Source organism: Cervus canadensis, chromosome 18 (genome assembly GCF_019320065.1).
Source record: "Cervus canadensis isolate Bull #8, Minnesota chromosome 18, ASM1932006v1, whole genome shotgun sequence".
NCBI classification, from domain to species: domain Eukaryota; kingdom Metazoa; phylum Chordata; class Mammalia; order Artiodactyla; family Cervidae; genus Cervus; species Cervus canadensis.
In genome coordinates this window covers 13,276,698-13,300,781 of record NC_057403.1, presented here as the reverse complement: position 1 = coordinate 13,300,781, position 24,084 = coordinate 13,276,698, and the positions used below count along the sequence as shown (strand labels likewise).

The 24,084-nt window shown below is 46.9% G+C and overlaps 1 protein-coding gene across 1 annotated transcript in view; it reads right to left on the bottom strand.

The window, feature by feature from the left end:
- The window catches only part of LOC122421225 (killer cell immunoglobulin-like receptor 3DL1), a 39,979-nt gene extending 26,295 nt beyond the window's left edge, over positions 1 to 13,684 (bottom strand). The window contains exons 1-6 of the mRNA XM_043437098.1: positions 13,640 to 13,684; positions 13,464 to 13,499; positions 12,050 to 12,313; positions 2,452 to 2,751; positions 1,144 to 1,443; positions 121 to 171 (exon numbers count right to left, since the gene is read on the bottom strand). Of these exons, the coding sequence (XP_043293033.1) occupies positions 121 to 171; positions 1,144 to 1,443; positions 2,452 to 2,751; positions 12,050 to 12,313; positions 13,464 to 13,499; positions 13,640 to 13,673 (985 nt within the window). The 5' untranslated portion in view covers positions 13,674 to 13,684. The remainder of the gene's footprint in view (positions 1 to 120; positions 172 to 1,143; positions 1,444 to 2,451; positions 2,752 to 12,049; positions 12,314 to 13,463; positions 13,500 to 13,639) is intronic.
- Between the last annotated feature and the right edge of the window lie 10,400 nt (positions 13,685 to 24,084).

Genomic DNA, 24,084 nt, shown 5'->3' with positions numbered 1-24,084 from the left:
GACATTACAGGAACATTGAGGAGCCCAAAGTCACGGAGCTGTGAGGTGGTAGAACCAACACTCACACAGGAACCCTCTGTCTTCTCGACACTTGCTGACATAGGAGACCATCTTGCTTACCTTCTGTGGTGTGTGGATCCATGGTTGATGGGCAAGTACTTTTAGTGGATCCTAGGAGAAAGAAGACAGAAGGGGTGAGCAGGTAACCTTCCTCATACCCACTGAATGAGAACTATTCTTTCTGGAAGGTTGACCTCCTGCCTGTCTTTTGACTCTGTCATCCCCCAGAGCACTGATGGGGGAGGGGAGAGCTTCTGGTCCCTCCCCATGAATGTGTTGAGTAGATCCTCCGTCCTGAAAAAGTGCTGGTGGAAGGAGGCAGGAAGGATATGCCTGGTGGTGAAAGAAAGCTGTAAGCAAGAGACATTCTCTCTGCTCCAGGAATGAATATCTATGCTCCTTAATTGGGAAATCACCTGTATGTCAGAGGTGCTTCGGGAAAACACTAAGAGCAAGGGGCAGATGCAATCTCTGATCTTCCCAAAGCAGCCCAGCCTCTCCTCCTCCTGGGTCTACCCTGACCCTTTTCTTTATCTGCCTGGATAGACAGTACTCTGATGTGGAGCATCCATACAGGAGGTGGAAGAGGGTTGAGATACCATTGACCATCTCTCTTTCTCTCTGGTTCTCATTGCCTCCATTTCTCCAGAAGCCCAAAGGTTCCCTGACACCAGCACAGGGCCCTTAAGATAGAGCTCATGATACAGTAAGATGTCATGGAAAAAGCGAAATGGACTTTTTGCACAGCGCAATCTCATTTACTATATTGTAAAGCATGGAACTCTTCATGGGTTCTCAATGCAAGGATCCTGGAGTGGGTTGCCATATCCTCCTCCAGGGGGCCACGTTTTGTCAGCACTCTTCACTATGACCCATCTGTCTTGGGCGGCCCTGCATGACATGCCTCATAGCTTCATTGAGTTACACAAGCCCGTTTACCAGGACAAGGCTGTGATCCACGAAGGGGAGAAAGTGAAGGACAGAGGAGTCTGTCGAGCTGCAGTCCACGGGGTCGCAAGGAGCTGGACACAACATAGCGACTGAAGAGCAACAAGAAAGCTGGGCCAGGAGGAGGGTCCTCACCTGTGACACACAGGAGCAGGGGGTCGCTGGGGTCTGACCACAGGTAGGGAGAGCGAGTGAGGGAGCCGTAGCACCTGTGGGCCCCGCTGTGGGCTGGGGTCCCAGGACCCAGAGGGAACGCTGCCTGGAGTGCTCCTCGGGGGCCCCGCCCTCCCGCGAGCGGGCGCCCAAGGTTCTCCCCGTCCCTGAGCAGATGGAACTGGTCAAAGGCGCTCTCAGAGCTGCAGAGCAAGGTCACGTTCTCTCCTGACCTCACCACGGGCCCCCCCCGGGCTGTGAGAGAGGGTTTCTTGGACAGACCTGGAAGGAAGACCTTGATCTTAGGGCACAAAGTAACTCTAGTCCTAAATAGAGGACTAAAGCCTGAAGTGTGCAACAAGAGAAGCACTGCAATGAGAAGGCCACCCACCACCAAGAGAGAAAGCCCCACAGCAACGAATACCCAGCACAAGGGCAAATTCAAACTTAACTTTAATAATGGAGTGTCACTTAGTATCCTTTTTTAAAAAAAGATATATATGTATATGAAGAACTGAATCACTCTAATGTACAACAAGAATTAACAACATCTTAAATCAATTAGAATTCAACAAAAAAAGAAAAAAGAAAATTTAAAAATCAACCAGATTGGGCTGCTCTTGAATTACGGAACCTACTAATTACTGCTGGGACCCTAAGAAAACATGATACTGACCCAGAAGCAGACCTTATGGAGTGGAAATTTCCAGAATCTCACAGGATCTTTGACCTGAGGGAGTGTTCAGTGCTGCCCTGCCCACCCCCAGGGGCTGGAAGGGACTCCTTTGTAGGGAGGGTGGGAGGGACCACTCCCCCCTCTTTGTGCAGAAGGATGCATTAAACCATGAGGCTGAGCAACTTCAGGGTGTCAACCTCTATCTCGATCACCCAGGGGCCGGACTGCAAGGGCGTCTGGTACCACAGCGCTCCTGACAGAGGAAGGGAGCTCTGACGTGAAAGCGGGAAACCAGTCCCTTAACCAACCATCGTTGGCTGCCTGAGCCGGGAACTGCCCGGGTCCCTGCTCTGGTACATCTTTCTCCATTGATCATTCTTTCATGTTCTTGCCCCTTCACTCTGTCACCGGCTGTGTCTTCTCTTTACCACATGGCAGGTACTCTGTTCTCTTTTCCTTCCGTGTTCACACCTCCTCTCTCTCTGGTTTGTTCCCTCTCCCGAGTGTGTGAGCATCTCTGCACGCCTGTCATTGTCTCCCGGTACTGATGCTGGACTGGACACCAGACCTTCTGTGACACAGACAGCAGAGGGGACTGGTCTGGACACACTCACCTGTGATGACGATGTCCACGGGGTCACTGGGGGCTGACCACTCATAGGGGGAGCGGCTGAGAGAGCCGTAGCATCTGTAGGTGCCCGCACTCCCCGAGGTCATGGGGCCAATGAAGAAGTCAGCTGCGGCATGCCCACCCGGGAGCGTCTCTCCACGTCTCTGGAAATGCCCTGTGCTGTTTTCCTGGTGCAGGATATACTTGTCAAACAACAGCTGTGAGTGACAGCGAAGGGTCACATTCCTTTCCTCCCGCACGAGGGGGCCTGGGTGGGCTGAGATGGCAGGTTTTGTGAACACACCTAGGAGCAAAGAGGTGGTGAGCTTCAGTGAGTCACCCCACCTCGGCGCTTCCCCTGACATCTGAAGGTGTGAAAAATGTCCCCGTGAACCAGCAGAGCCAATTACCCTTCCTGTCTGTTGTGTTGCATTTTCTTTAACCTTGTTCTCGGGTCTGGCTCATGCTTTTCTGTTTCTCTTTGCTCAAGACCTCCAGCCTCCTCTGTTGCCATGCTCTCAGCTTCATCCCATCCCTAATATGTGTGGTGGGGAGCTGGGTGGTTCTGAGGATGCATTCCCTGGCTCCCTTCACACTCATCTAGAATGTGGGCGATGACTGGCAGGACATTGGGATGGAGGTGGAGAAAAGGGAATATTTCCCATATGACCCCATCTCATGCCTCTGGATGCTTTCCTGGGACTCCTTCCTGGGGCTCCAGCTCCTTCATCGGGGACTACAGCTCCCTACTGCATGGCAGGTGCTGGATCAGGGTAATTCCCCATCCCCCCTGCTGGCAGGCAGTGGCTGCACCCTGTCTAACTAATGCTGAGGGAGTCTCCTGCTTCCTGCGCTGGGCACCCCATCTATTCAACACCCAGAGTTTAAACTCTCATACTGGGTTGTCTTTCCTGGTTTGTTCCTGGCTAGGAATCCTGAGTCAGTCTTGAACTACATAAGGAACTTGGACCTAGGGTGGGATTGCCTGCATAGAAGGCTGTCCTGGGCTTTGCTGGACCCATCCTACCTGTGACGACAATGTGCAGGGGGTCACTGTGTCTGGGCAACAGAGGGAGAAACCTGGAGAATCCAGAACACGTGTAGGACCCAGCATGTTCTCTGGTCACCGGGCCAAGGGTGAAGTTGTTGAAATGAATTCCCTGGAGCTCGGACAAACTGGTCCCATCTGTTTTGAACAGTCTGAATCTCTTAAGTGGAGAAAGGAAGTGACACCGAAGAGTCACAGTCTGTCCTAAGGGAACCACAGGGCTTGGCCAGGCTGACAAAGAGAGCTTGTCATATTCACCTAGGACAGAAGGAGGCACAGGCTTTGAGAGGAAAGTAAGAACGGTCCCCTCTCCCCACTGCTTTGTTGGAGCGCTTCCCCTTCAATTCTTCCAAGGCACCTACTCTAAAGTGAATCACCCTGATACTGAAGGACACCTCGGGCTTGGAGACAGACAGAGACACAGTCAACCCAGGACAGATGTCATGGAGATTCTGAGAATGTGATTCTGAGCAGTGATTCTTCTCAGGAGAAGAATAAGTCCTTGGACTGACAAAATGTTGAAAACTCTCTCAAAACACAAAACACTGGGGATTCCCAGGTGATCCAGTGGTTAGGACTTAGCACTTTCCCCGCCAAGGGCCCGGGTTGACTCCCTTATCAGGAAACTGAGATCCTGCACACTGCACAATGCAGGCAAAAGGAAACACCACAGAAAAATGACGAGTGGTAAAGAAGGGAAAGGACTTCCCTGTTGTGTTTGTGCAGCTCAAACGGTAAAGAATCTCCCTGCAAGGCAGGAGAGCAGGGTTCAGTCCCCAGGTAGGGAAGATGCCTCCGAGAAGGAAATGGCAACCCACTCCAGTATTCTTGCCTGGGGAATCCCATGGACAGAGGAGCCTGATGAACTACAGTCCATGGGGTCGCAGAGTCAGACTTGAGAGAGTGACTAACAGTAACACAACTCAGAGGAGAAAAAGCCACCTGACTGAAAAGCAGGAAGGAAACCATGAACCCCGCTCCTTTGTCAGCTAGCCTCCATCAAATGTGGGACCAGGGCCACATGGCCCTGCCTGACGCCCAGCCCCTCCCCTGGGGTCAGGTCTAGCGGGCGGTTCTGCAGATCCTTTTGCTAAAGGGCGGTTGGAGATGCCATCTTGTTGGAGAGGGGTCTGTGGGCTGCAGCCCTTTGCTCCCCTCTCATGATAGAAATGGCACTCAGGGCCTCAGCTCTCAGCTCCCAGACTTCATGCTGTCCGTTCAGGTCCAGAGTCCAGACCTGGGCTAACCTCTGGGGAGAGTGAAGGTGAGTATCAAGGACAAATGGAGGACCTGGGATCCACAGGGCACGTGGCTCTCAGTGTACTGACAGGGGTCTCACCCTGCCCCCCAGTGTCATCTGCCTCAGCCCCACCTGCTCTGCTGAACACAGAAATAAGGGATGGGGAGGACTCACCCACAGCTGCCCAGATCCTCAGACTCACACAGAATCCTAGAAGGAAAAGCCCGTCAGAGATGGCTTGTCCCGATGGACCCCACGCTCCTTGCACCCTCATCCAGGGAACCTGGTCAGTGGTGTGAAGAACCCCGATTTCCACCATAACCCTCTCCTACCAGGTCTTTCCAGACTCACCGAGACCTAGGAGCTGAGGATTGTGGGCCACATGGCTCTGCTTCTGTGAGGCAGGAGGCAGGACTGAGCAAAGCTGACCGAGTCACAGGATGCGGAAGGCGGGTGGTGTTGTTCATACAGTCAGCCTGGTGCCTGTCACAGGGGAAGATGGGCAGCCTCCTCTCACGCCAGGGATGGAAGTCTGTCTGAGCCTCGTCACTGAGATCACCTCATGACCTGAGCGTCAATTTTTGTTTCCCTGAACACTATAAACATAGGAGGATTTGAACAGGTCTTGCTGCCTTCAGGAGTAGAAACAGTGATTTGGTGTATAGTATGCAGGATGCTTTCCCCAAGCTCATGATAAATGTCATTAACCTTAACTCCTTTCAGAAGAGAAATTCCATGTACCCACCTCATATTCAGGCTCAGTGCACGTTGCCAATTAAAGAGTCATTAATAGAGACTTTGATTCTGTATTCTTATAAGAGGAACAGTCATGCATATTATGGCTCTTTGAAAATATTAAAAAATTCTATATTGTAATATATGTGATTAAGAAACTAACTGTGTTAGTTTCAGCTGTTCAACAAAGTGAATCAGTTATACATATACATGCATCTGTTGCTTTTCAAACTCTTTTCTCACTTAGGTAGTCACAGAATATTAAGTAGAATTCTGTTTTTACAGTAGGTCCTTGTTGGTCATCCATCTTAAATATAGCTGTGTGTATATATCAATCCTAAACACTCAAGCTAACCTCCCCCTGACACTATCCCTCCTGGTAACCATAAGTTCATTCTCTGTGTGTCTGTTTTGTAAATAAGTTCATTGTTTTAGATGTCACAAAGAAGCAATATCATGTGATATTTGTCTTTCTCTGACTCTTCTTCATCTGAAATTATTTCGTGACTGTGAGTGGAAACTTTGCACACACAACAGCCTTTCTGTCTCTCTCTCTTGCTCCCTTTCCAATCCAAGGACCACACATGTACACAAAGATAACGTGTGTAAAGATCACGGTGGCATTTTTTTGGGAGGGGGATTTGTTCTGCCTGGAAAGGTGGACAATCTTGCTTACTACATACTCAAATGAACACAAAATATGTCAAGTAGAGACTTTCAAGCTCCAGAATGCTTGAGTGAGGGGCATATCTCCAATCAACTCCAAACAGGGACAAAACGACCAAGCTGTTTCAGGACTCCAAGGGCAGACATACACCCAGTTCAGCTGTTGTTCACAGACAGGAAAGAATCTCAGTAAGGGCACTGATTCCAGACCATTTTGCTGGGGGTGGGGGTTATTAAGATTAGTGATGAGCCCTAAGTAATAAATCTGGTCTCCTCTTGATCATTATATATGTAATGGAGTAACAGTCCAGTCACCCTTCTTAAAATTTCCATTTATTTACTTAATATCATGTTTCAGAATTTGATCTGTGTTCTTTGTCATTTCAGTCTGTGCATTTTTACTGCCAAGTAATGTTTCATTGCATGTATATAAACCACAAATTTTTAAAAATTAAGAAAAATTTTGGAGTATAGTTTATGTCTCCTGTACAGAAAACTGATTCAGCTCCACATATATATTCTTTCCCATTATGATTTATGGCAAGATTCTGAATGGAATCCCCTGTGCCATGCTGTAGGACCTCAATGTTAATCCATTTTATGTGTAAATAGATTTCATCTGCTCATCCCAAACTCCCAATCCTTCCCTCCCCCTTGGCAACCACAAGCCAGTTCTCTATGTCTGGGATTCTGTTCCTGTTTCATTGATATGTTCCTTTTAGAGTCCACATATGGGTAATATCATATGATAATTGTTTTTCTCTTTCTGTCTTACTTCACTTAGTATGTTAATCGCCAGGTCCATCCATGCTGCTGCAAATCTCATGATGTCATTTTTTCAATGTCTGAGTAGTATTGCATTGTGTGTGTGTATAGGCATATACAACATCTTCTTTATCCATTCATCTGTCGATGCACATTTAGGCTGTTCCCATGTCTTGACTATTTCAAGTTGTGCTGCTATGAACACAAGGGTGCATGAATCTTTTCAAGGTACAGTTTTGTCATAGATATACATTCGGGATTGGAATTGTTGGATCACATGGAAACTCAGTTTTTAGTTTTTTGAGGAACCTCCATACTGTTTTCCACAGTGGCTGCACCCGTTTACACTCCCCCAACAGTGTAAGATGGTTTCCTTCTTCTGCACATGCTCTCCAGCATCTATTTTTCATCAACTGTTTAATGATGGCCATTCTGATAGGTATGAGGTGGTACCTCATTGCAGTGTCAAATGGTCTTTCTCTACTAATGAGCAATGCTGAGCATCTTTTCATAGTCCTGTTGGCCATCTGTGTATCTTCTTTTAAGCCACAGATATCAATTGTGAGAGTGATGCCTTTGGTTTTTGTCTAAAATGAATAACACGTCTGCTAAAGCTTCGTGAATGTGCTCTGAGTCCAACCTCACATTTCTTGTCATGGGACACAGTGATGAGGTCTTCAGGAAAGGAATAGTGACTTTATTTGGAAAGCCAGCCAACCAAAAGATGGTGAACTCGTTCCTCAAAGAATCATCCTATCTGAGTTAGATGGGCTTTTGGGGGCAAGGGAGATGGTAAGTGTTTACTGAATATAAAATAACCCGAGCCCATGGGGAAGAGGAGAAGGCAATGACACCCCACTACAGTACTCTTGCCTGGAGAATCCCATGGCCGGAGGAGCCTGGTAGGCTGCAGTCCATGGGGTCGCACAGAGTCGGACACGACTGATGAAGTAGCAGCAGCAGCAGCGTGTGGAAGAAAATTCCAAGGAGAAGAGAGAACTGTACAGATTCAATACCCACCTGTGAACTCACACTTTCACAATTACACACACAGACACACTGTAAAAAAGGAGGAGGTGTAGTTGGTGGTTGCAATGCTTTAATTAATTCATTAATGGCTGTACTGGGCACAGGCTTTCTCTAGTTGCGGGAAGGGGGGTCTGCTCTTTGCGGTGGCGCAGAGTCTTCTCATCGCCGTGGCTTCTCTTGCTGTAGAGCTCCCGCTCTAGTCTCATGGGCTTGTGGCCCATGGGCTTAACTGCCTCGAGGCATGTGGAATCTTCCCAGTCCCAGGATCAGGCCCGTGTTCCCTGCATTGGCAGGCAGATTCCCAACCACTGGACCACCAGGGAAGTCCTGTTACAAGCTTCCCCCCCCCTTAATTTATTTACTTTTTTACAAGTACAATTTTGTTAGTTTCTCCCATACATCAACATGGATCAGTCATAGCTTACGTCCCCTCCACTCTGGAAAACTTTTAATCTTGGAATCCTTTGTTCTCGAAGCTGTCTGTGCAGGTCTGGTCATAATATCCCTTTAAGCCCCCAGCAAAACAAAAGGTTCTGTCTGTTCTACACTTTTTATCTCTTTACAAAAGGGAAAGTGTAATACCTTTCAAGTTCAGAGCCTTGAGACTAGTCTTAGTCCCTGAGTCATGTGTGACTCTCTGTGATCCCACGGGCTGCAGCCCGCCAGGTTCCTCTGTCCATGGGGATTCTCTAGGCAAGAATACTGGGGTGGGTTGCCATCTCCTTCTTTAGGAGATCTTCCCAATCCAGGGATCAAACTGAGATCTCCCGCACTGCAGGCAGATTCTCTATCATCTGAGTCACCAGGGAAGCCCACCAGTAACATCATGTGATTCAATATTTCCTCCCACAATTCACATTGCCACGGTTTTCCATTTTCTTTTAACGTGGACCTGGTGGGATTTTGGCATCATCCTTTCACTGCCAGTGTAGCATAATACTGAGGTGGAATATACCATAAACTTTAAAATAGGAGTATGAACACAATGCTAGGTTTCTAATTAAAAAAAGATGTGCAACAAGTGACACAGATTTACGGTATAGCACAGGGAACCATAGTCAATATGTTGCCATAATCTAAAATGGAAAATAATCTGAAAAAAAAGTATGTGTATTTGTATAACTTAAACTCACCTTGCAGTGCACCTGAGACACTGTAAGTCAACTACACTTCAACAAAATATATATATTATGAGATTAGAAAATGGAACCAGTAAAATAAATGAATTTTAAAACAAAGGGAAAGAAAATGAAGTCACTCCATTGTGTCTGACTCTGCAACCTTATGGACTGTAGGCTGGCAGGCTCCAATATCCATGGGATTTTCCAAGCAGGAACACTGGAATGGGTCGCCATTTCCTTCTCCAAATCCTGCAGGCCAACTGCAGCACACTTCCTGATGGTCGTGTACTCACGCTCACACTCCAACTCTGCACATGGTGTATTCACATAGGCCCCTTGAGCTGCCCAAAGAGGCTCAACCCTGATGGTGGGTTTGTGGAAGGTCCCTGGAAGGAAGTCAGAGGCTGAGCCCAGGAGTTCCCCACCCCTCACTCCCCAGTTCAGCTCAGGAGCCCTTCCAGGTTTCACCAGCATCACTCTAGAATCCCAGTGCCCCCACCTCCTCCCCCACCAATTTCCTGGGACTGAAGCTAGATATGGCGACCCAGAAGCCCTGGGAAGACTCACCTGCAGGGTTCGGGGTCTTCTGGCCCAGACTCAGCCCTGGAAGTGAGAGATTTGCCACCAAAAGCCTGTGCTCATTCTCTCCCCATCAGGATCCCTGGTCCCTCCAGCTGCCTGAGCCCTGAGGTTCCCGTGAACTGGGGGTGGGGGGTGGACATCCCATGTCCTCTTGCGGTCTCCTCCCTGCTCTCCACATCTGGCTGAAGCAGGGAAGCCCAGGGAGGATGGAAGGCATGTCTGCAGCTCTGAGTGCCCAAGCAACTCCGCCTCCATCCTGTACAGATGGGGAGACCATGCGGCCCTAGAGGACAAACAGGATGTGTTCCCTGGGGGGCTGCTGCCACCCCTCTGGGTTCCCATGGCCGTGGACCCGCAGCAAGGGGGGCCCCTCCATGGACTTAGCAACGATGTCACTCGGCAGGGCTCAGGAGGTATCTCAGCCCAGACCTGAGGTCTCACCTCTCTCTTTCTGCTCGGTCTGACTGCCTGCTCTAAGGGTGGGACCCAGTTTCTCATCCTGAGTCAGCCCCAGACAGTCTGGCTCCAACTAGGACTCAGAGATTTATTTTCCCAGTCCCCTCCAGAAATGGAATTTACTTCTCATTTTGGGTCAGTTCATAAAGTATTGCAGAGCACCTACTGTGTACCAGGCATTGGTGTCACACAGCAGAAATACAACCATGACCCAGTTAAAGCCATCTTCTGTAGGTGCTTGAAGAATTCAGATTCTGCAGAATGCGGGCATCAAATGCTAATAATCAATTATTTTTTAAAAGAAGAAATATGAGAATAACTGGGGTCTATGTCTACACTGTAAACACTCGAAAAAATCAATTGCATGGCCTCTCTTCCCAACTGTTCATGGCAAACAAACAAATGAAAAAATTTAGGGGAAAAGTGGCAAGTGTGACAGATTTTCTTTTCTTGAGCTCCAAAACCACTGTGGACAGTGGCAGCAGCCATGAAATTAAAAGACCCCTCTCCTTGGAAGAAAAGCTGTGACAACCCGAGACAGTGCATTAGAAATCAGTGTGCCAACAAAGGTCCTTATAGTCAAAGCTATGGTTTCCTAGTAGGCACATGCGGATGTGAGAGCTGGACGTAAAGAGGCTGAGCACTGAAGAACATGCTTTTAGACTGTGGTGCTGGGGAAGACTCTTGAGAGTCCCTTGGAGAGCAAGGAGCTCAAACCCATCAATCCTAAAGGAAATCAACCCTGAGAGTATTCACAGCAGAGGGGACTGGTCTGGGCACACTCACCTGTCATGACGATGTCCACGGGGTCACTGGGGGCTGACCACTCATAGGGGGAGCGTATGAGAGAGCCGTAGCATCTGTAGGTGCCCTCACTCCCCGAGGTCATGGGGCCAATGGAGAAGTCAGCAGGGGTACGCCCGCCCGGGAGCGTCTCTACATGTCTCTGAAAATGCCCTGTGCTGCCTTTTTTGTGCAGCATAAATTTGTCCGGCAGCAGTGGTGAGTGACAGCGTAGGGTCACATTCCCTCCCGCCCTCACTATGGGGCCTGGGTGGGCTGAGATGGCGGGTTTTGGGAACACACCTAGGAGCAAAGAGGTTGTGAGCTTCAGTGAGTCACCCCTCCTCGGCGCTTCCCCTGACATCTGAAGGTGTGAAAAATGTCCCCGTGAACCACCAAAGCCAATTACCCTTCCTGTCTGTTCTGTGGCATTCTCTCTAGCCTTGTTCTCGGGTCTGGCTCATGCTTTTCTCTTTTTGCTCAAGACCTCTAACCTCCTCTGTGCTTATTCTAAGCTCTGTAGCTGTTGGATCTGCTCTCAGCTTCATGCATGCATGCCAAGTCACTTCAGTTGTGTCTGACTCTGTCGGACCCCATGAGCCTGCCAGGCTCCTTTCTCCATGGGATTCTTCAGGCGAAAATACTGGAGTGGATTGCACACGCTCTCAGCTTCATCCCGTCCCTAATTTGCATTTGAGGTCTGGGTGGTTCTGAGGATTCATACCCTGGCTCCCTTCACACACATCTCCTATATCACGGGTGATGACTGGCATCAACGGGAAGGAAGTGGAGAAAAAAGGGAACATTTCCCATCTGTGACCCCGCCTCATGCCACTGGAGACATTCCTGGGACTTCTCCCCGGACCCCAGCTCCTTCATACGGGATTACAGCTCCCTACTGGGTGGCAGGTGCTGGATCAGGGTCATTCCCATCCTCCCTCCTGGCAGGGGGTGGCCGCATCCTGTCTAACTAATGCCTAGGGATGCTCCTGCTTCCTCAGCCGGGCATCCCATCCCTCTATCAACACCCTGAGTTTAAACTCTCAGAGTGGATTCTCTTTCCCTGGTTAGGTCCTGGCTGGGAATCCTGAGGACGTCCTTGGCTGCACTGGCAAGTGGACCTATAGTAGGATTGTCTGCAGGCTCGGCCATCCCGGGCTGGCTGGACCCCTCCTACCTGTGACCACAATCTGCAGTGGGTCACTGTGTCGGGACTGGTAGGCTCCAGAACACGTGTAGGACCCGGCATGTTCTCTGGTCACTGGGCCAAGGGTGAAGGTTTTGACATGATGTCCCTGGAGCTCAGGCAAACTGGTCCCATCTGTTTTGAACAGTCTGAATAATGCAAATGGAGAACAGGAGTGACACTGAAGAGTCACAGTCTGTCCTAAGGGAACCACGGTGCTTGGCCAGGCTGACAAAGAGGGCTTGTCATATTCACCTAGGACAGAAGGAGGCACAGGTTTTGAGAGGACAACAGGAACAGTTTCCTCTCCAACCTGCCCCCATGGGGCCATCCCCTTCAATTCTTTGAAGTCTCCTATCCTAAAGTGCATCACCTTGATTCTCAAGGACACCTGGGGTTTGGGGACAGACAGAGACACAGTCAACACAGGACGGAGATCACAGAGATTCTAAGAATATGATTCTCAGAAGTGATTCATAAGAATCACTCCTTGGGTTGACAAAATGTTGAAAAAGTTTCTCTCAAAACAAGACACTAGGGATTCCCTAGTGGTCCAGTAATTAGGACTCGGCGCTTTCTCTGCCAAAGGCTCGGGTTGATCCCTGATCAGGGAACTAAGATCCTGCAAGCTGCATGATGCAGGCAAAAGAAAACACCTCGGAAAAATTGATACATGGAAAAGAAGTGAAAGGGCTCCCCTGTTGCATTTGTTGTAGCTCAAATGTTAGAGAATATTCCTGTCATGCAGGTGAGCAGGGTTCAATCCCTGAGTTGGCAAAATCTCCTGGACAAGGTAATGGTAACCTCCTCCAGTATTCTTGCCTGGAGAACCCCATGGACAGAGGAGCCTGCTGAGCTACAGTCCATGGGGTCAGAAAGAGACAGACACGACTGGGCAACTTACAGTAACACAACTAAGAAGAGAAAAAGCCACTTGACTGAAAAGAACGAAGGAAACCATGAGCCCCGCTCCTTTGATAGCTAGCCTCCATCAAATGTGCGACCAGGTCCAGGTGGCCCTGCCTGATGCCCCGCCCCTCCCCTGGGGTCAGGTCTAATGGGCGGTCCTGCAGATCCTGTTGTGAAGGGCCGGTTGGAGATGCCACCTTGTCTGAGAGGGGTCTGTGGGCTGTAGACCCTTACCTCCCTCTGATGATAGAAATGGCACTCAGGGCTCCAGCTCTCAGCTCCCAGACTTCACGCTGTCCCTTCAAGTCTAGAGACCAGAGCTGGGCTAACCTCTGGGGAGAGTAAAGATGAGTATCAAGGCCAATAGAGGACCTGGGATCCACAGGGCACATGGCTCTCACTGTACTGACAGGGGTCTCACCCTGTCCCCCAGTGTCATCTGCCTCAGCCCCGGCTGCTCTGCTGAACACAGAAATAAGGGATGGGGAGGACTCACCCACAGCTGCCCAGATCCTCAGACTCACACAGAATCCTAGAAGGAAAAGCCTGTCAGAGATGGCTTGTCCCAATGGACCCCGTGCTCCTTGCACCCTCATCCAGGGAACCTGGTCAGTGTGTGAAGAACCCCGATTTCCACCATAACCCTCTCCTACCGGGTCTTTCCAGACTCACCGAGACTCAGGAGGCTGAGGAGTGAGGGCCACATGGCTCTGCTTCTGTGAGGCAGGAGGCAGGACTGAGCGAGGCTGACCGAGTCACAGGATGGGGAAGGCGGGCGGTGTTGTTCATACAGTCAGCCTGGTGCAGGTCACAGGGGAAGGTGGGCAGCCTCCTCTCATGCCAGGGATGGAAGTCTGTCTGAGGCTCGTCTCTGAGCAGGCCTCATGACCCGAGCATCAGTTGTTGTTTCCCAAACACTATAAACATAGGAGGATTTGAACAGATCTTGCTGCCTCATGAAGTAGGAACAGTGATTCAGTGTATACCATGCAGTACGCTTTCCCCAAGCTCATGATAAATGTCATTAACCTTAAGTCTTTGCAGAAGAGAAATCCGATGTACTCACCTCGTGTTTCAGGCTCAGTAGAGGTTCCCAATTAAAGGCTCATTAATACGGACTTTGATTCTGCATTCTTATGAGAGGAAAAGACATGCACCTTATGGCTCCTTGAAAATTGTAAAAAATTCTATATTGTAATATATGTGATTAAGAGACTAATTGACTGTGTTAGTTTCAGCTGTACACATTGTGATTCAGTTATTCATTACATGCATCTATTGCTTTCAGATTCTTTTCTCACTTAGGTAGTCACGGAATATTAAGTAGAATTCTCTGTGTTATAACAGTAGGTCCTTGTTGGTCATCCATTTTAAATATAGCCCTGTGTATATAAATCCCAAACTTCTAATTCCCCTGACACTATACCACCTGGTAACCATAATTTCTTTCTCTGTGAGTCTGTTTTGTAAATAAGTTCATTCTTTTAGATATCACAAAGAAGCGATATCAGGGGACATTTGTCTTTCTCTGACTGTTCTTCTTCTGAAATTATTCCGTGACTGTGAGTGGAAACTGCACACACACCCTTTCTGTCTCTCTCTCTTGCTCCCTTTCCAATCCAAGGACCACACATGTACACAAAGATGATGTGTGTAAAGATCACGGTGGTGTTTTTTTGGGAGGGGGATTTGTTCTGCCTGAAAAGGTGGACAACCTTGCTTACTACATACTCAAATGAACACAAAATATGTCAAGTAGAGACTTCCAAGCTCCAGAATGTTTGAGTGAGGGGCATATCTACAATCAACTCCAAACAGGGACAAAACGGCCCAGCTGTTTCAGGACTCCAAGGGCAGACATACACCCAGTTCAGCTGTTGTTCATAGACAGGAAAGAACCTCAGTAAGGGCAGTGATTCCATTCCATTTTGCTGGGGGTGGGGGTTGTTAACATTAGTGATGAGCCCTAAGTAATAAATCTGGTCTCCTCTTGAGCATCATGTATATAATGGAGTAACAGTCCAGTCACCTTTCTTAAAAGTTCCTTTATTTACTTAATATCATGTTTCAGAATTGATCTGTATTCTTTGTCATTCCAGTTTGTGCATTTTGACTGCCATGTAATATTTCTTTTTTCCCCATTTATTTTTATTAGTTGGAGGCTAAGTAGTTTACAGTATTGTAGTGGTTTTTGCCATACATTGACATGAGTCAGCATGGATTTACATGTATTTCCCATATATATATAGAAGATCTTAACAGACCCATCACAAGCAAGGAAATTGTAATAAGAAATCTTCCAGCAAACAAAAGCCCAGGACCAGATGGCTTCACAGTTGAATTCTACCCAAAATTTAGAGAAGAGCTAACACCTATCTTACTCAAACTCTCCCAGAAAATTGCAGAAGAAGGTAAACTTCCAAACTCATTCTATGAGGCCAACATCACCCTAATTCCAAAACCAGACAAAGATGCCACAAAAGAAGAAAACTATAGGCCAGTATCACTGGTGAACATAGATGCAAAAATCCTTAACCAAATTCTAGCAAACAGAATCCAACAACATATTAAAAAATCATGTATCATGACCAAGTGGGCTTTCTCCCAGGAATAAAAGGATTCTTTAATATCTGCAAATCAATCAATGGAATACACCACATTAACAAATTGAAAGATAAAAACCATATGATTATCTCAATAGATGCAGAAGAAACCTGTGACAAAATTCAACATCCATTTATGATTAAAACTCTCCAGAAAGCAGGAATAGAAGGAACATACCTCAACATAATAAAAGCTATATATGACAAACCCACAGCAAGCATCACCCTCAATGGTGAAAAATTGAAAGCATTTCCCCTGAAATCAGGAACAAGACAAGGGTGCCCACTCTCACCACTACTATTCAACATAGTTTTGGAGGTTTTGGCCACAGCAATCAGAGCAGAAAAAGAAAAAAAAGGAATCCAGATAGGAAAAGAAGAAGTGAAACTCTCGCTGTTTGCCATGTAGTATTTCATTGCAGATATATAAATCACAAATTTTTAAAATTCAAAGGAAATTATGAACTATGGTTCATTTCCACTGTATAGCAAATTGATTCAGCTTTACCTATATATTCTTTTCCATCATGATTTTTGGCAAGATGCTGAATAGAATCCCCTGTGCCATACTGTAGAACCTCATTCTTTATCCTTTCTATGTAAAAATAGATTTCATCTGCTCATCCCAAACTCCCAATCCTTCCCTCCCCCTTAGCAACCACAGCCTGTTCTCTGTGTCTGTGAGTCTGTTCCTCTTTCCTTGATACGTTCCTTTTAGATTCCACAAATGGGTGATATCACATGATAACTGTCTTTGTCTTTCTGTCTTACTTCACTTAATATGTCAATCTCCTGGTCCATCCATGCTGCTGCAAATGGCATGATTTTATTTTTCCAATGTCTGAGTAGTATTCCATTGTGTGTGTGTATAGGCATATACAACATCCTCTTTATCCATTCATCTGTTGGTCGAAATTTAGTCTGTTCCCATGTCTTGGCTATTGTAAGTTGTGCTGCTATGAACACAAGGGTGCATGAATCTTTTCAAGGTATAGTTTTATTCCAGGTATATGCTCGGGACTGGAGTTGTTGGATCATATGGAAACTCTGTTTTTGCTTTTTTTGAGGAACTTCCATATTTTCTGCCACAGTGGCTGAACCAGTTTACATTCCCCAAAAGTGTAAGAGGGTTTCCCTCTTCTCCACACCTCTCTGCTGCATGTGTTATTCGTCAACTGTTTAATGATGGCCACTCTGATTGGTATGAGGTGGTACCTCATCGCAGTGTCAGTTGGCCTTTCTCTACTAGTGAGCAATGCTGAGCATCTTTTCATATGCCTGTTGGCCATCTGTGATTCTTCTTTTAAACCACAGATATCAGTTGTGAGAGTGATGTCTTTGGTTTTGTCTAAAATGAACAACACCTCTGCTGATGTCTCATGAATGTGCTCTGAGTGCAGCCTCACATTGCTTGTCATGGGACAAAGTGATGAGATCTTCAGGAAAGGAATAGTGACTTTATTTGGAAATCCAGCAGACCAACGAGATGGTAAACTCGTGCCCCAAAGAATCATCTTACCTGAGTTAGATGGGCTTTTCGGTGGGTGGAGAGGGTTGGTCAGTATTTACTGAATGTAAAATAACCCTAGCTCATTGGGAAGAAAATTCCAAGGAGGAGAGAGAGCTATACAGATTAAACACCCACCTGTGACTCACACTTTTACACTTACACACACACACACTCTCTCTAAAGGGGGAGGAGGTGTGGCTGATTGTTGCAAACTTTTATTAATTAATTGATGCCTCCACTGGGTGTTCATCACTGTGCACAGGCTTTCTCTAGTTGTGGGAAGGGGGCCTGCTCTTTGCTCTGGTGCAGGGTCTTCTCTTTGCAGTGGCTTCTCTTCTTGTGGAGCACCCTGTCAAGGAACATGAGCTTGTGAGCCACGGGCTTAAGTGCCCCAAGGCATGTGGAATCCTCTTGGTCCCAGGATCGGGCCAGTGTCCCCATATTGGCAGGCAGATTCCCAACCACTGGACCACCAGGGAAGTCCTGTTCCAAGCTTTTTTCCCTCAATTTATTTATTATTTATTTTAATTTAAGGACAACTACAATATTATTAGTTTCAGCCATACATTAACATGGATCAGCCATAGCTATTGTTATGTCCCCTCCACTGTGGAAAACTTTTATTCTTGGAATCCTTTGTTCTGAAAGCTGTCCATGCAGGTCTGGTCATGCTGTCCCTTTAAGCCCCCAACAAGACAGAAGGTTCTGTCTGCTCTGCCACTTTTTATCTCTTTACGAAAGGGAAAGTGTAATACCTTTCAAGTTCAGAGCCTTGAGAATAGTCTTAGTCCCTGAGTCATGTGTGACTCTTTGTGATCCCACGGGCTGCAGCCCGCCAGGTTCCTCTGTCCATGGGGATTCTCTAGGCGAGAATACTGGGGTGGGTTGCCATCTCCTTCTCCAGGAGATCTTCCCAATCCAGGGATCGAGCTCAGGTCTCCCGCATTGCAGGCAGATTCTTTATCTTCTGAGTCACCAGGGAAGCCCAGCAGTAACATCATGTGATTCAATATTTCCTCCCACAATTAATGTAGCCTCTGTTTTCCATTTACTTTCAACGTGGACCTGGTGGGATTTTGGCATCATGCTTTCACTGTCAGTGTAGCATAATACTGAGGTGGAATATAGCATAAATTTAAAATAGGAGTATGAACACAATGCTAGGTTTCTAATTAAAAAAGAAAGATGTGCAACAAATGACACAGATTTACTGCATAGCACGGGGAACCATAGTCAATATGTTGCCATAACCTAAAATGGAAAATAATCTGAAAAATAATGTATGTGTATTTGTATAACTGAAGATCACCTTGCTGTGCACCTGAAACAGTGTAAGTCAACTACACTTCAATAAAATATATTATGAGATTAAAAAATGGAACCAGAAATACAGAACAGACTTTTGAACTTTGTGGGAGAATGTGAGGGTGGGATATTTCAAAAGAACAGCATGTATACTATCTATGGTGAAACAGATCACCAGCCCAGGTGGGATGCATGAGACAAGTGCTCCGGCCTGGTGCACTGGGAAGACCCAGAGGAATTGGGTGGAGAGGAGGTGGGAGGGGGGATCGGGATTGGGAATACATGTAAATCCATGGCTGATTCATATCAATGTATGACAAAACCCACTGTAAAAAAAAATAATAATAATAATAAAAAAATGGAAGCAGTAAAATAAATAAATTTTAAAACAAAGTGAAAGAAAATGAAGTCACTCCATTGTGTCCGACTCTGCAACCCTATGGACTGTAAGCTGGCAGGCTCCAATATCCATGGGATTTTCCAGGCAAGAATATTGGAATGGGTCACCATTTCCTTCTCCAAATAGAGCAGGCCAAGTGCAGCATACTCCATGATGGTCTGTGTACTCACTCTCACACTCCAACTCTGCATATGGTGTATTCAGACGGGTACCTTCAGCTGCCCAAAGAGGCTCAACCCAGATGGTGGGTTTGTGGAAGGTCCCTGGAAGGAAGTCAGAGGCTGAGCCCAGGAGCTCCCCACCCTTCACTCCCCAGTTCAGCTCAGGGGCCCTTCCAGGTTTCACCAGCATCACTCTAGAATCCCAGTGCCCTCACCTCCTCCCCCACTGATTTCCCGGGACTGAAGTGAGTCATGGGGACCCAGGAACCCTGGGAAGACTCACCTGCAGGTTTCGGGGTCCTCTGGCCCAGACTCAGCCCTGGAAGTGAGAGATTTGCCACCGAAAGCCTGTGCTCATTCTCTTCCCGTCAGGATCCCTGGCCCCTCCAGCTGCCTGAGCCCTGAGGTTCCTGTTAACTGGGGGTGGGGGGTGGGTGTCCCATGCCCTCCTGCAGTCCCCTCCTGCCCTCCACATGTGGCTGAGGCAGAGAAGCCCAGGGAGGATGGAAGGCATGTCTGCAGCTCTGAGCGCCCAGACACCTCCGCCCCCATCCTGTACAGATGGGGAGACCACGGGGCCCTAGAGGACAAACAGGATGTGGTCCCTGGGGGGCTGCCGCCACCCCTCTGAGTTCCCATGGCCGTGGACCCACAGCAAGGGGCGCCCCTCCATGGACTTAGCAACGATGTCACTCGGCAGGGCTCAGGAGGCATCTCAGCCCAGACCTGAGGTCTCACCTCTCTCTTTCTGCCCGGTCTGACTGCCTGCTCTAAGGGTGGGACCCAGGTTCTCATCCTGATTCAGCCCCAGACAGTCTGGCTCCAACTAGGACTCAGAGATTTAATTTCCCAGGCCCCTCCAGAAATGGAATTTACTTCTCATTTTGGGTGAGTTCATAAAGTATTGCAAAGCACCTACTGTGTACCAGGCATTGGTGTCACACAGCAGAAATACAACCATGACCCAGTTAAAGCCATCTTCTGTAGGTGCTTGAAGAACTCAGATTCTACAGCATGTGGGCATCAAATGCTAATAATCAATTATTTTTTAAAAGAAGAAATATGAGAATAACTGGGGTCTATGTCTACAGTGTAAACACACGAAAAAATCAATTGCATGGCCTCTGTTCCCAGCACTTCATGGCAAACAAACAAATGAAAAAATTTAGGGGAAAAGTGGCTACTGTGACAGATTTTCTTTTTTTGGGCTCCAAAATCACTGTGGATAGTAACTGCAGCCATGAAATTAAAAGACCTTTCCTCTTGGAAGAAAAGCTGTGACACACCTAGACAGTGTATTAGAAATCACTGTTCCAACAGCGGTCATTCTAGTCAAAGCTATGGTTTCCTAGTAGGTCTATATGGATGTGACAGTTGGATGTAAAGAAGGCCGAGCACTGAAGAACATGCTTTTAGACTGTGGTGCTGGGGAAGACTCTTGAGAGTCCCTTGGACAGCAAAGAGATCAAAGCCATCAATCTTAAAGGAAATCAACCCTGAGAGTATTCATTGGTAGGACTGATGGTGAAGCTGAAGCTGCAATAATTTGACCACATGATGCAAAGAACTGACTATTGGAAAAGACCCTGATGCTAGGAAAGATTGAGGGCAAGAGGAGAAGAGGGCAACAGAGGATGAGATGGTTGGATGGCATGATTGACTCAATGGACTTGAGTTTGAGCAAACTCTGGGAGACAGTGAAAGACAGAGAAGCCTGGAGAGCCGCAGTCCATGGTCACAAAACTCACACATGACTTAGTGACTGAACAACAACAACAGCGTCTACACTGTACTTGAGGCAACAGATTCTTGAGGAGGCGGAGAGCCTTGGGGTAGGAGGGAGTACATTCTAGAGAGAAAAGAACATTCCCTAGACCCCTGGGGACACAAGGAGTTACTGAAGGGAGAGGGAAGTTGGTGGTGGTCATGTACAGTGCTGTCCACAGTTCAAGGATGATGGAGAATATTTTTAAGAGAAATGGAATATACAAGCAAAAGACTCTATGATAAAAAATTTATGATGATCACATGTTATTAGCAGCTATAGAGAAAAAGGAAATGAGAGTATAAATTTACTTTTTTTTAAAATTAAAAAGAAATAATCCTTGATCTTCAATTATTCCAACATGGGTGTGTCAACCAGCATTCTAAATGACTTATGTGGATTTTTCACATGAAAATTGCCCCTTAATAAGGCAAAAACCCATTAACAAGTGATGAAAATGATAGAGTCTACCTTTGTGTCTACTTTTGATTGGGAGTAGAAAAGGAACTTGTTGAGTCTGAGTGTTCTCAGAAGAGATGATATGAGAGAAAACACAAATGTTAAATGGCCCATTTTCCATGTGTGTGTTTTTGGTAAAGCATCACTACAAACAAAGCTAATGGAGGTGATGGAATTCCAGCTGAGCTATTTCAAATCCTGAAAGATGATGCTGTGAAAGTGCTACACTCAATATCCCAGCAAATTTGGAAAACTCAGCAGTGGCCACAGCACTGGGAAAGGTCAGTTTTCATTCCAATCCCTAAGAAAGGCAATGCCAAAGAATGCTCAAACTACCACACAAATGCACTCATCTCAGACACTAGTAAGGTAATGCTCAAAATTCTCCAAGCCAGGCTTCAGCAATACGTGAACCATGAAATTCCAGATGTTCAAGCTGGTTTTAGAAAAGGCAGAGGAACCAGAGATCAAATTGCCAACATCATCTCGATCATCAAAAAAGCAAGAGAGTTCCAGAAAAACATCTATTTCTGCTTTATTGACTATGCCAAAGCCTTTGACTGTGTGGATCACAGTAAACTGTGGAAAATTCTGAAAGAGATGGGAATACCAGACCACCTGACCTGCCTCTTGAGAAACCTGTATGCAGGTCAGGAAGCAACAGTTAGAACTGGACATGGAGCAACAGACTGGTTCCAAATAGGAAGAGGAGTACGTCAAGGCTGTATATTGTCACCCTGCTCATTTAACTTATATGCAGAGAACATCATGAGAAACGCTGGGCTGGAGGAAGCACAAGTTGGAATCAAGATTGCCAGGAGAAATATCAACAACCTCAGATATGCAGATGACACCACCCTTATGGCAGAAAGTGAAGAAGATCTAAAGAGCCTCTTAATGTAAGTGAAAGAGGAGAGTGAAAAAGTTGGTTAAAGCTCAACATTCAGAAGACTAAGATCGTGGCCTCTGGTCCCATCACTTCATGGCAAATACATGGGGAAACAGTGGAAACAGTGGCTGATTTTATTTTTCTGGGCTCCAAAATCACTGAATGTGGTGATCGCAGCCATGAAATTAAAAGACACTTACTCCTTAGAAGGAAAGTTATGACCAACCTAGACAGCTTATTAAAAAGCAGAGATATTACTTTGTCAACAAAGATTCGACTAGTCAAGGCTATGGTTTTTGCAGTAGTCATGTATGGATGTGAGAGTTGGACCATAAAGAAAGCTGAGCGCCGAAGAATTGATGCTTTTTAACTGTGGTGTTGGAGAAGACTCCTGAGAGTCCCTTGGACTGCAAGGAGATCCAACCAGTCTATCCTAGGAGATCAGTCCTGGGAGTTCATTGGAAGGAGTGATGTTGAAGCTGGAACTCCAATACTTTGGCCACCTGATGAGGAGAGCTGACTCATTTGAAAAGACCCTGATGCTGGGAAAGATTGAAGGCAGGAGGAGAGGGGACGACAGAGGATGAGATGATTGGATGGCATCACCGACTCAATGGACATGGGTTTGAGTGCAGTTTGCGAGTTGGTAATGGACAGGGAGGCCTGGCATGCTGCAGTTCATGGGGTGGCAGTCAGACACGAGTGAGGGACTGAACTGAACTGAACTGAACATATATTATGAATTGATTGCACATTCAGATATATCACACAGCAGTATGGTGTATGCTCACTCACAAAGGCAACAAGAAATGAAGCCACAGCATGTCTTCATTTCTAGCGATCCTGACGTTTCTCTTACTAAAACAGTTCTTGGGCGATTTAGTCCTAAGGCAGGAAAAGATCACACGCAGAGAGCTCAACGAGCAGCTAAGGCTCCGTGGAGCTTGACCTTCACCCCATTTGCCAGCTCAGTTCACACCGGGGTCCTCATGGTCTTATGCTCTTCAGCCCTCCGTTTGGGTGAGCCAGGCCACATCGTGCCACCAGTTGATAATTTAAAACGCATGAGATTCTCAAATCCTTTGCTTTGGTGAAAAGAAGCAAAAAATACAAAACTCGCAATTATTGATGGATTATCACAATACATGCAAAGCCTCCCTGGGGTGAGTGTTCCCTCGGTAGCCCTTCAGTGATCTGGAGTGCAACGTCCAGAAGAATTTTCTGTTGAAACATCTGCTGTGTCCAACACTATGGCACCTGGCCACAGGACACTACTGAGCACTTGAAATGTGGTGGGTGTGACTGAAGAACTGAATGCTTTTTTCATATTCGTGTAGAGTCACTGTCGGTACCGCGTGGCTGGGTAAGTACTTTATCGGCCAGTGCAGATCTAGACTGAGGGGGATTTTGTTGTCCTGTTTCCACCCCTGGAATCCCAGCACCTTCAGTGCCCACAGCTGGGAAAAGGTTGAGGTGCTTCCCCGGTGGCTCAGTGGTAAAGAATCCACCTGCCAATGCAAGAGACATGAGAGACATGGGTTCAATCCCTGGGTCAAGAAGATCCCCTCGAGAAGGGAATGGCAACCCATTCTGGATTCTTGCCTGGAGAATCCCATGCAGAGAGGAGCCTAGTGAGCTACACACTGCCCATGGTGTCCCAAAGAGTCAAACATGACTGAACCGACTTAGCACGCACACACACAGCCTCTTCTGACAAGTGGCACCACACTGGATATCTCAAACAGAATAACTTCATCTTTTTAGTTTGCCAACTTGCATTGCTTTTATTATTGTTTCATAGAAAGCACTTTGTTTTAAATACGCCAGTGTGCACATGTCAGTCTTAAACTTCCAATCTATCTCTCCCCCACCCTTTCCCTCTGTAACTCTAAGTTTGTTCTCTAAGTCTACAAGTCTCTTTCTGTCTTGTAAATAAGTTCATCCTTGTAAACTCTTACTGAACAGAGGTTTCTTTTTTAATTGGCTTTATTTTAAACTGAATAATTTGAAGGCTCAACTTGCAAA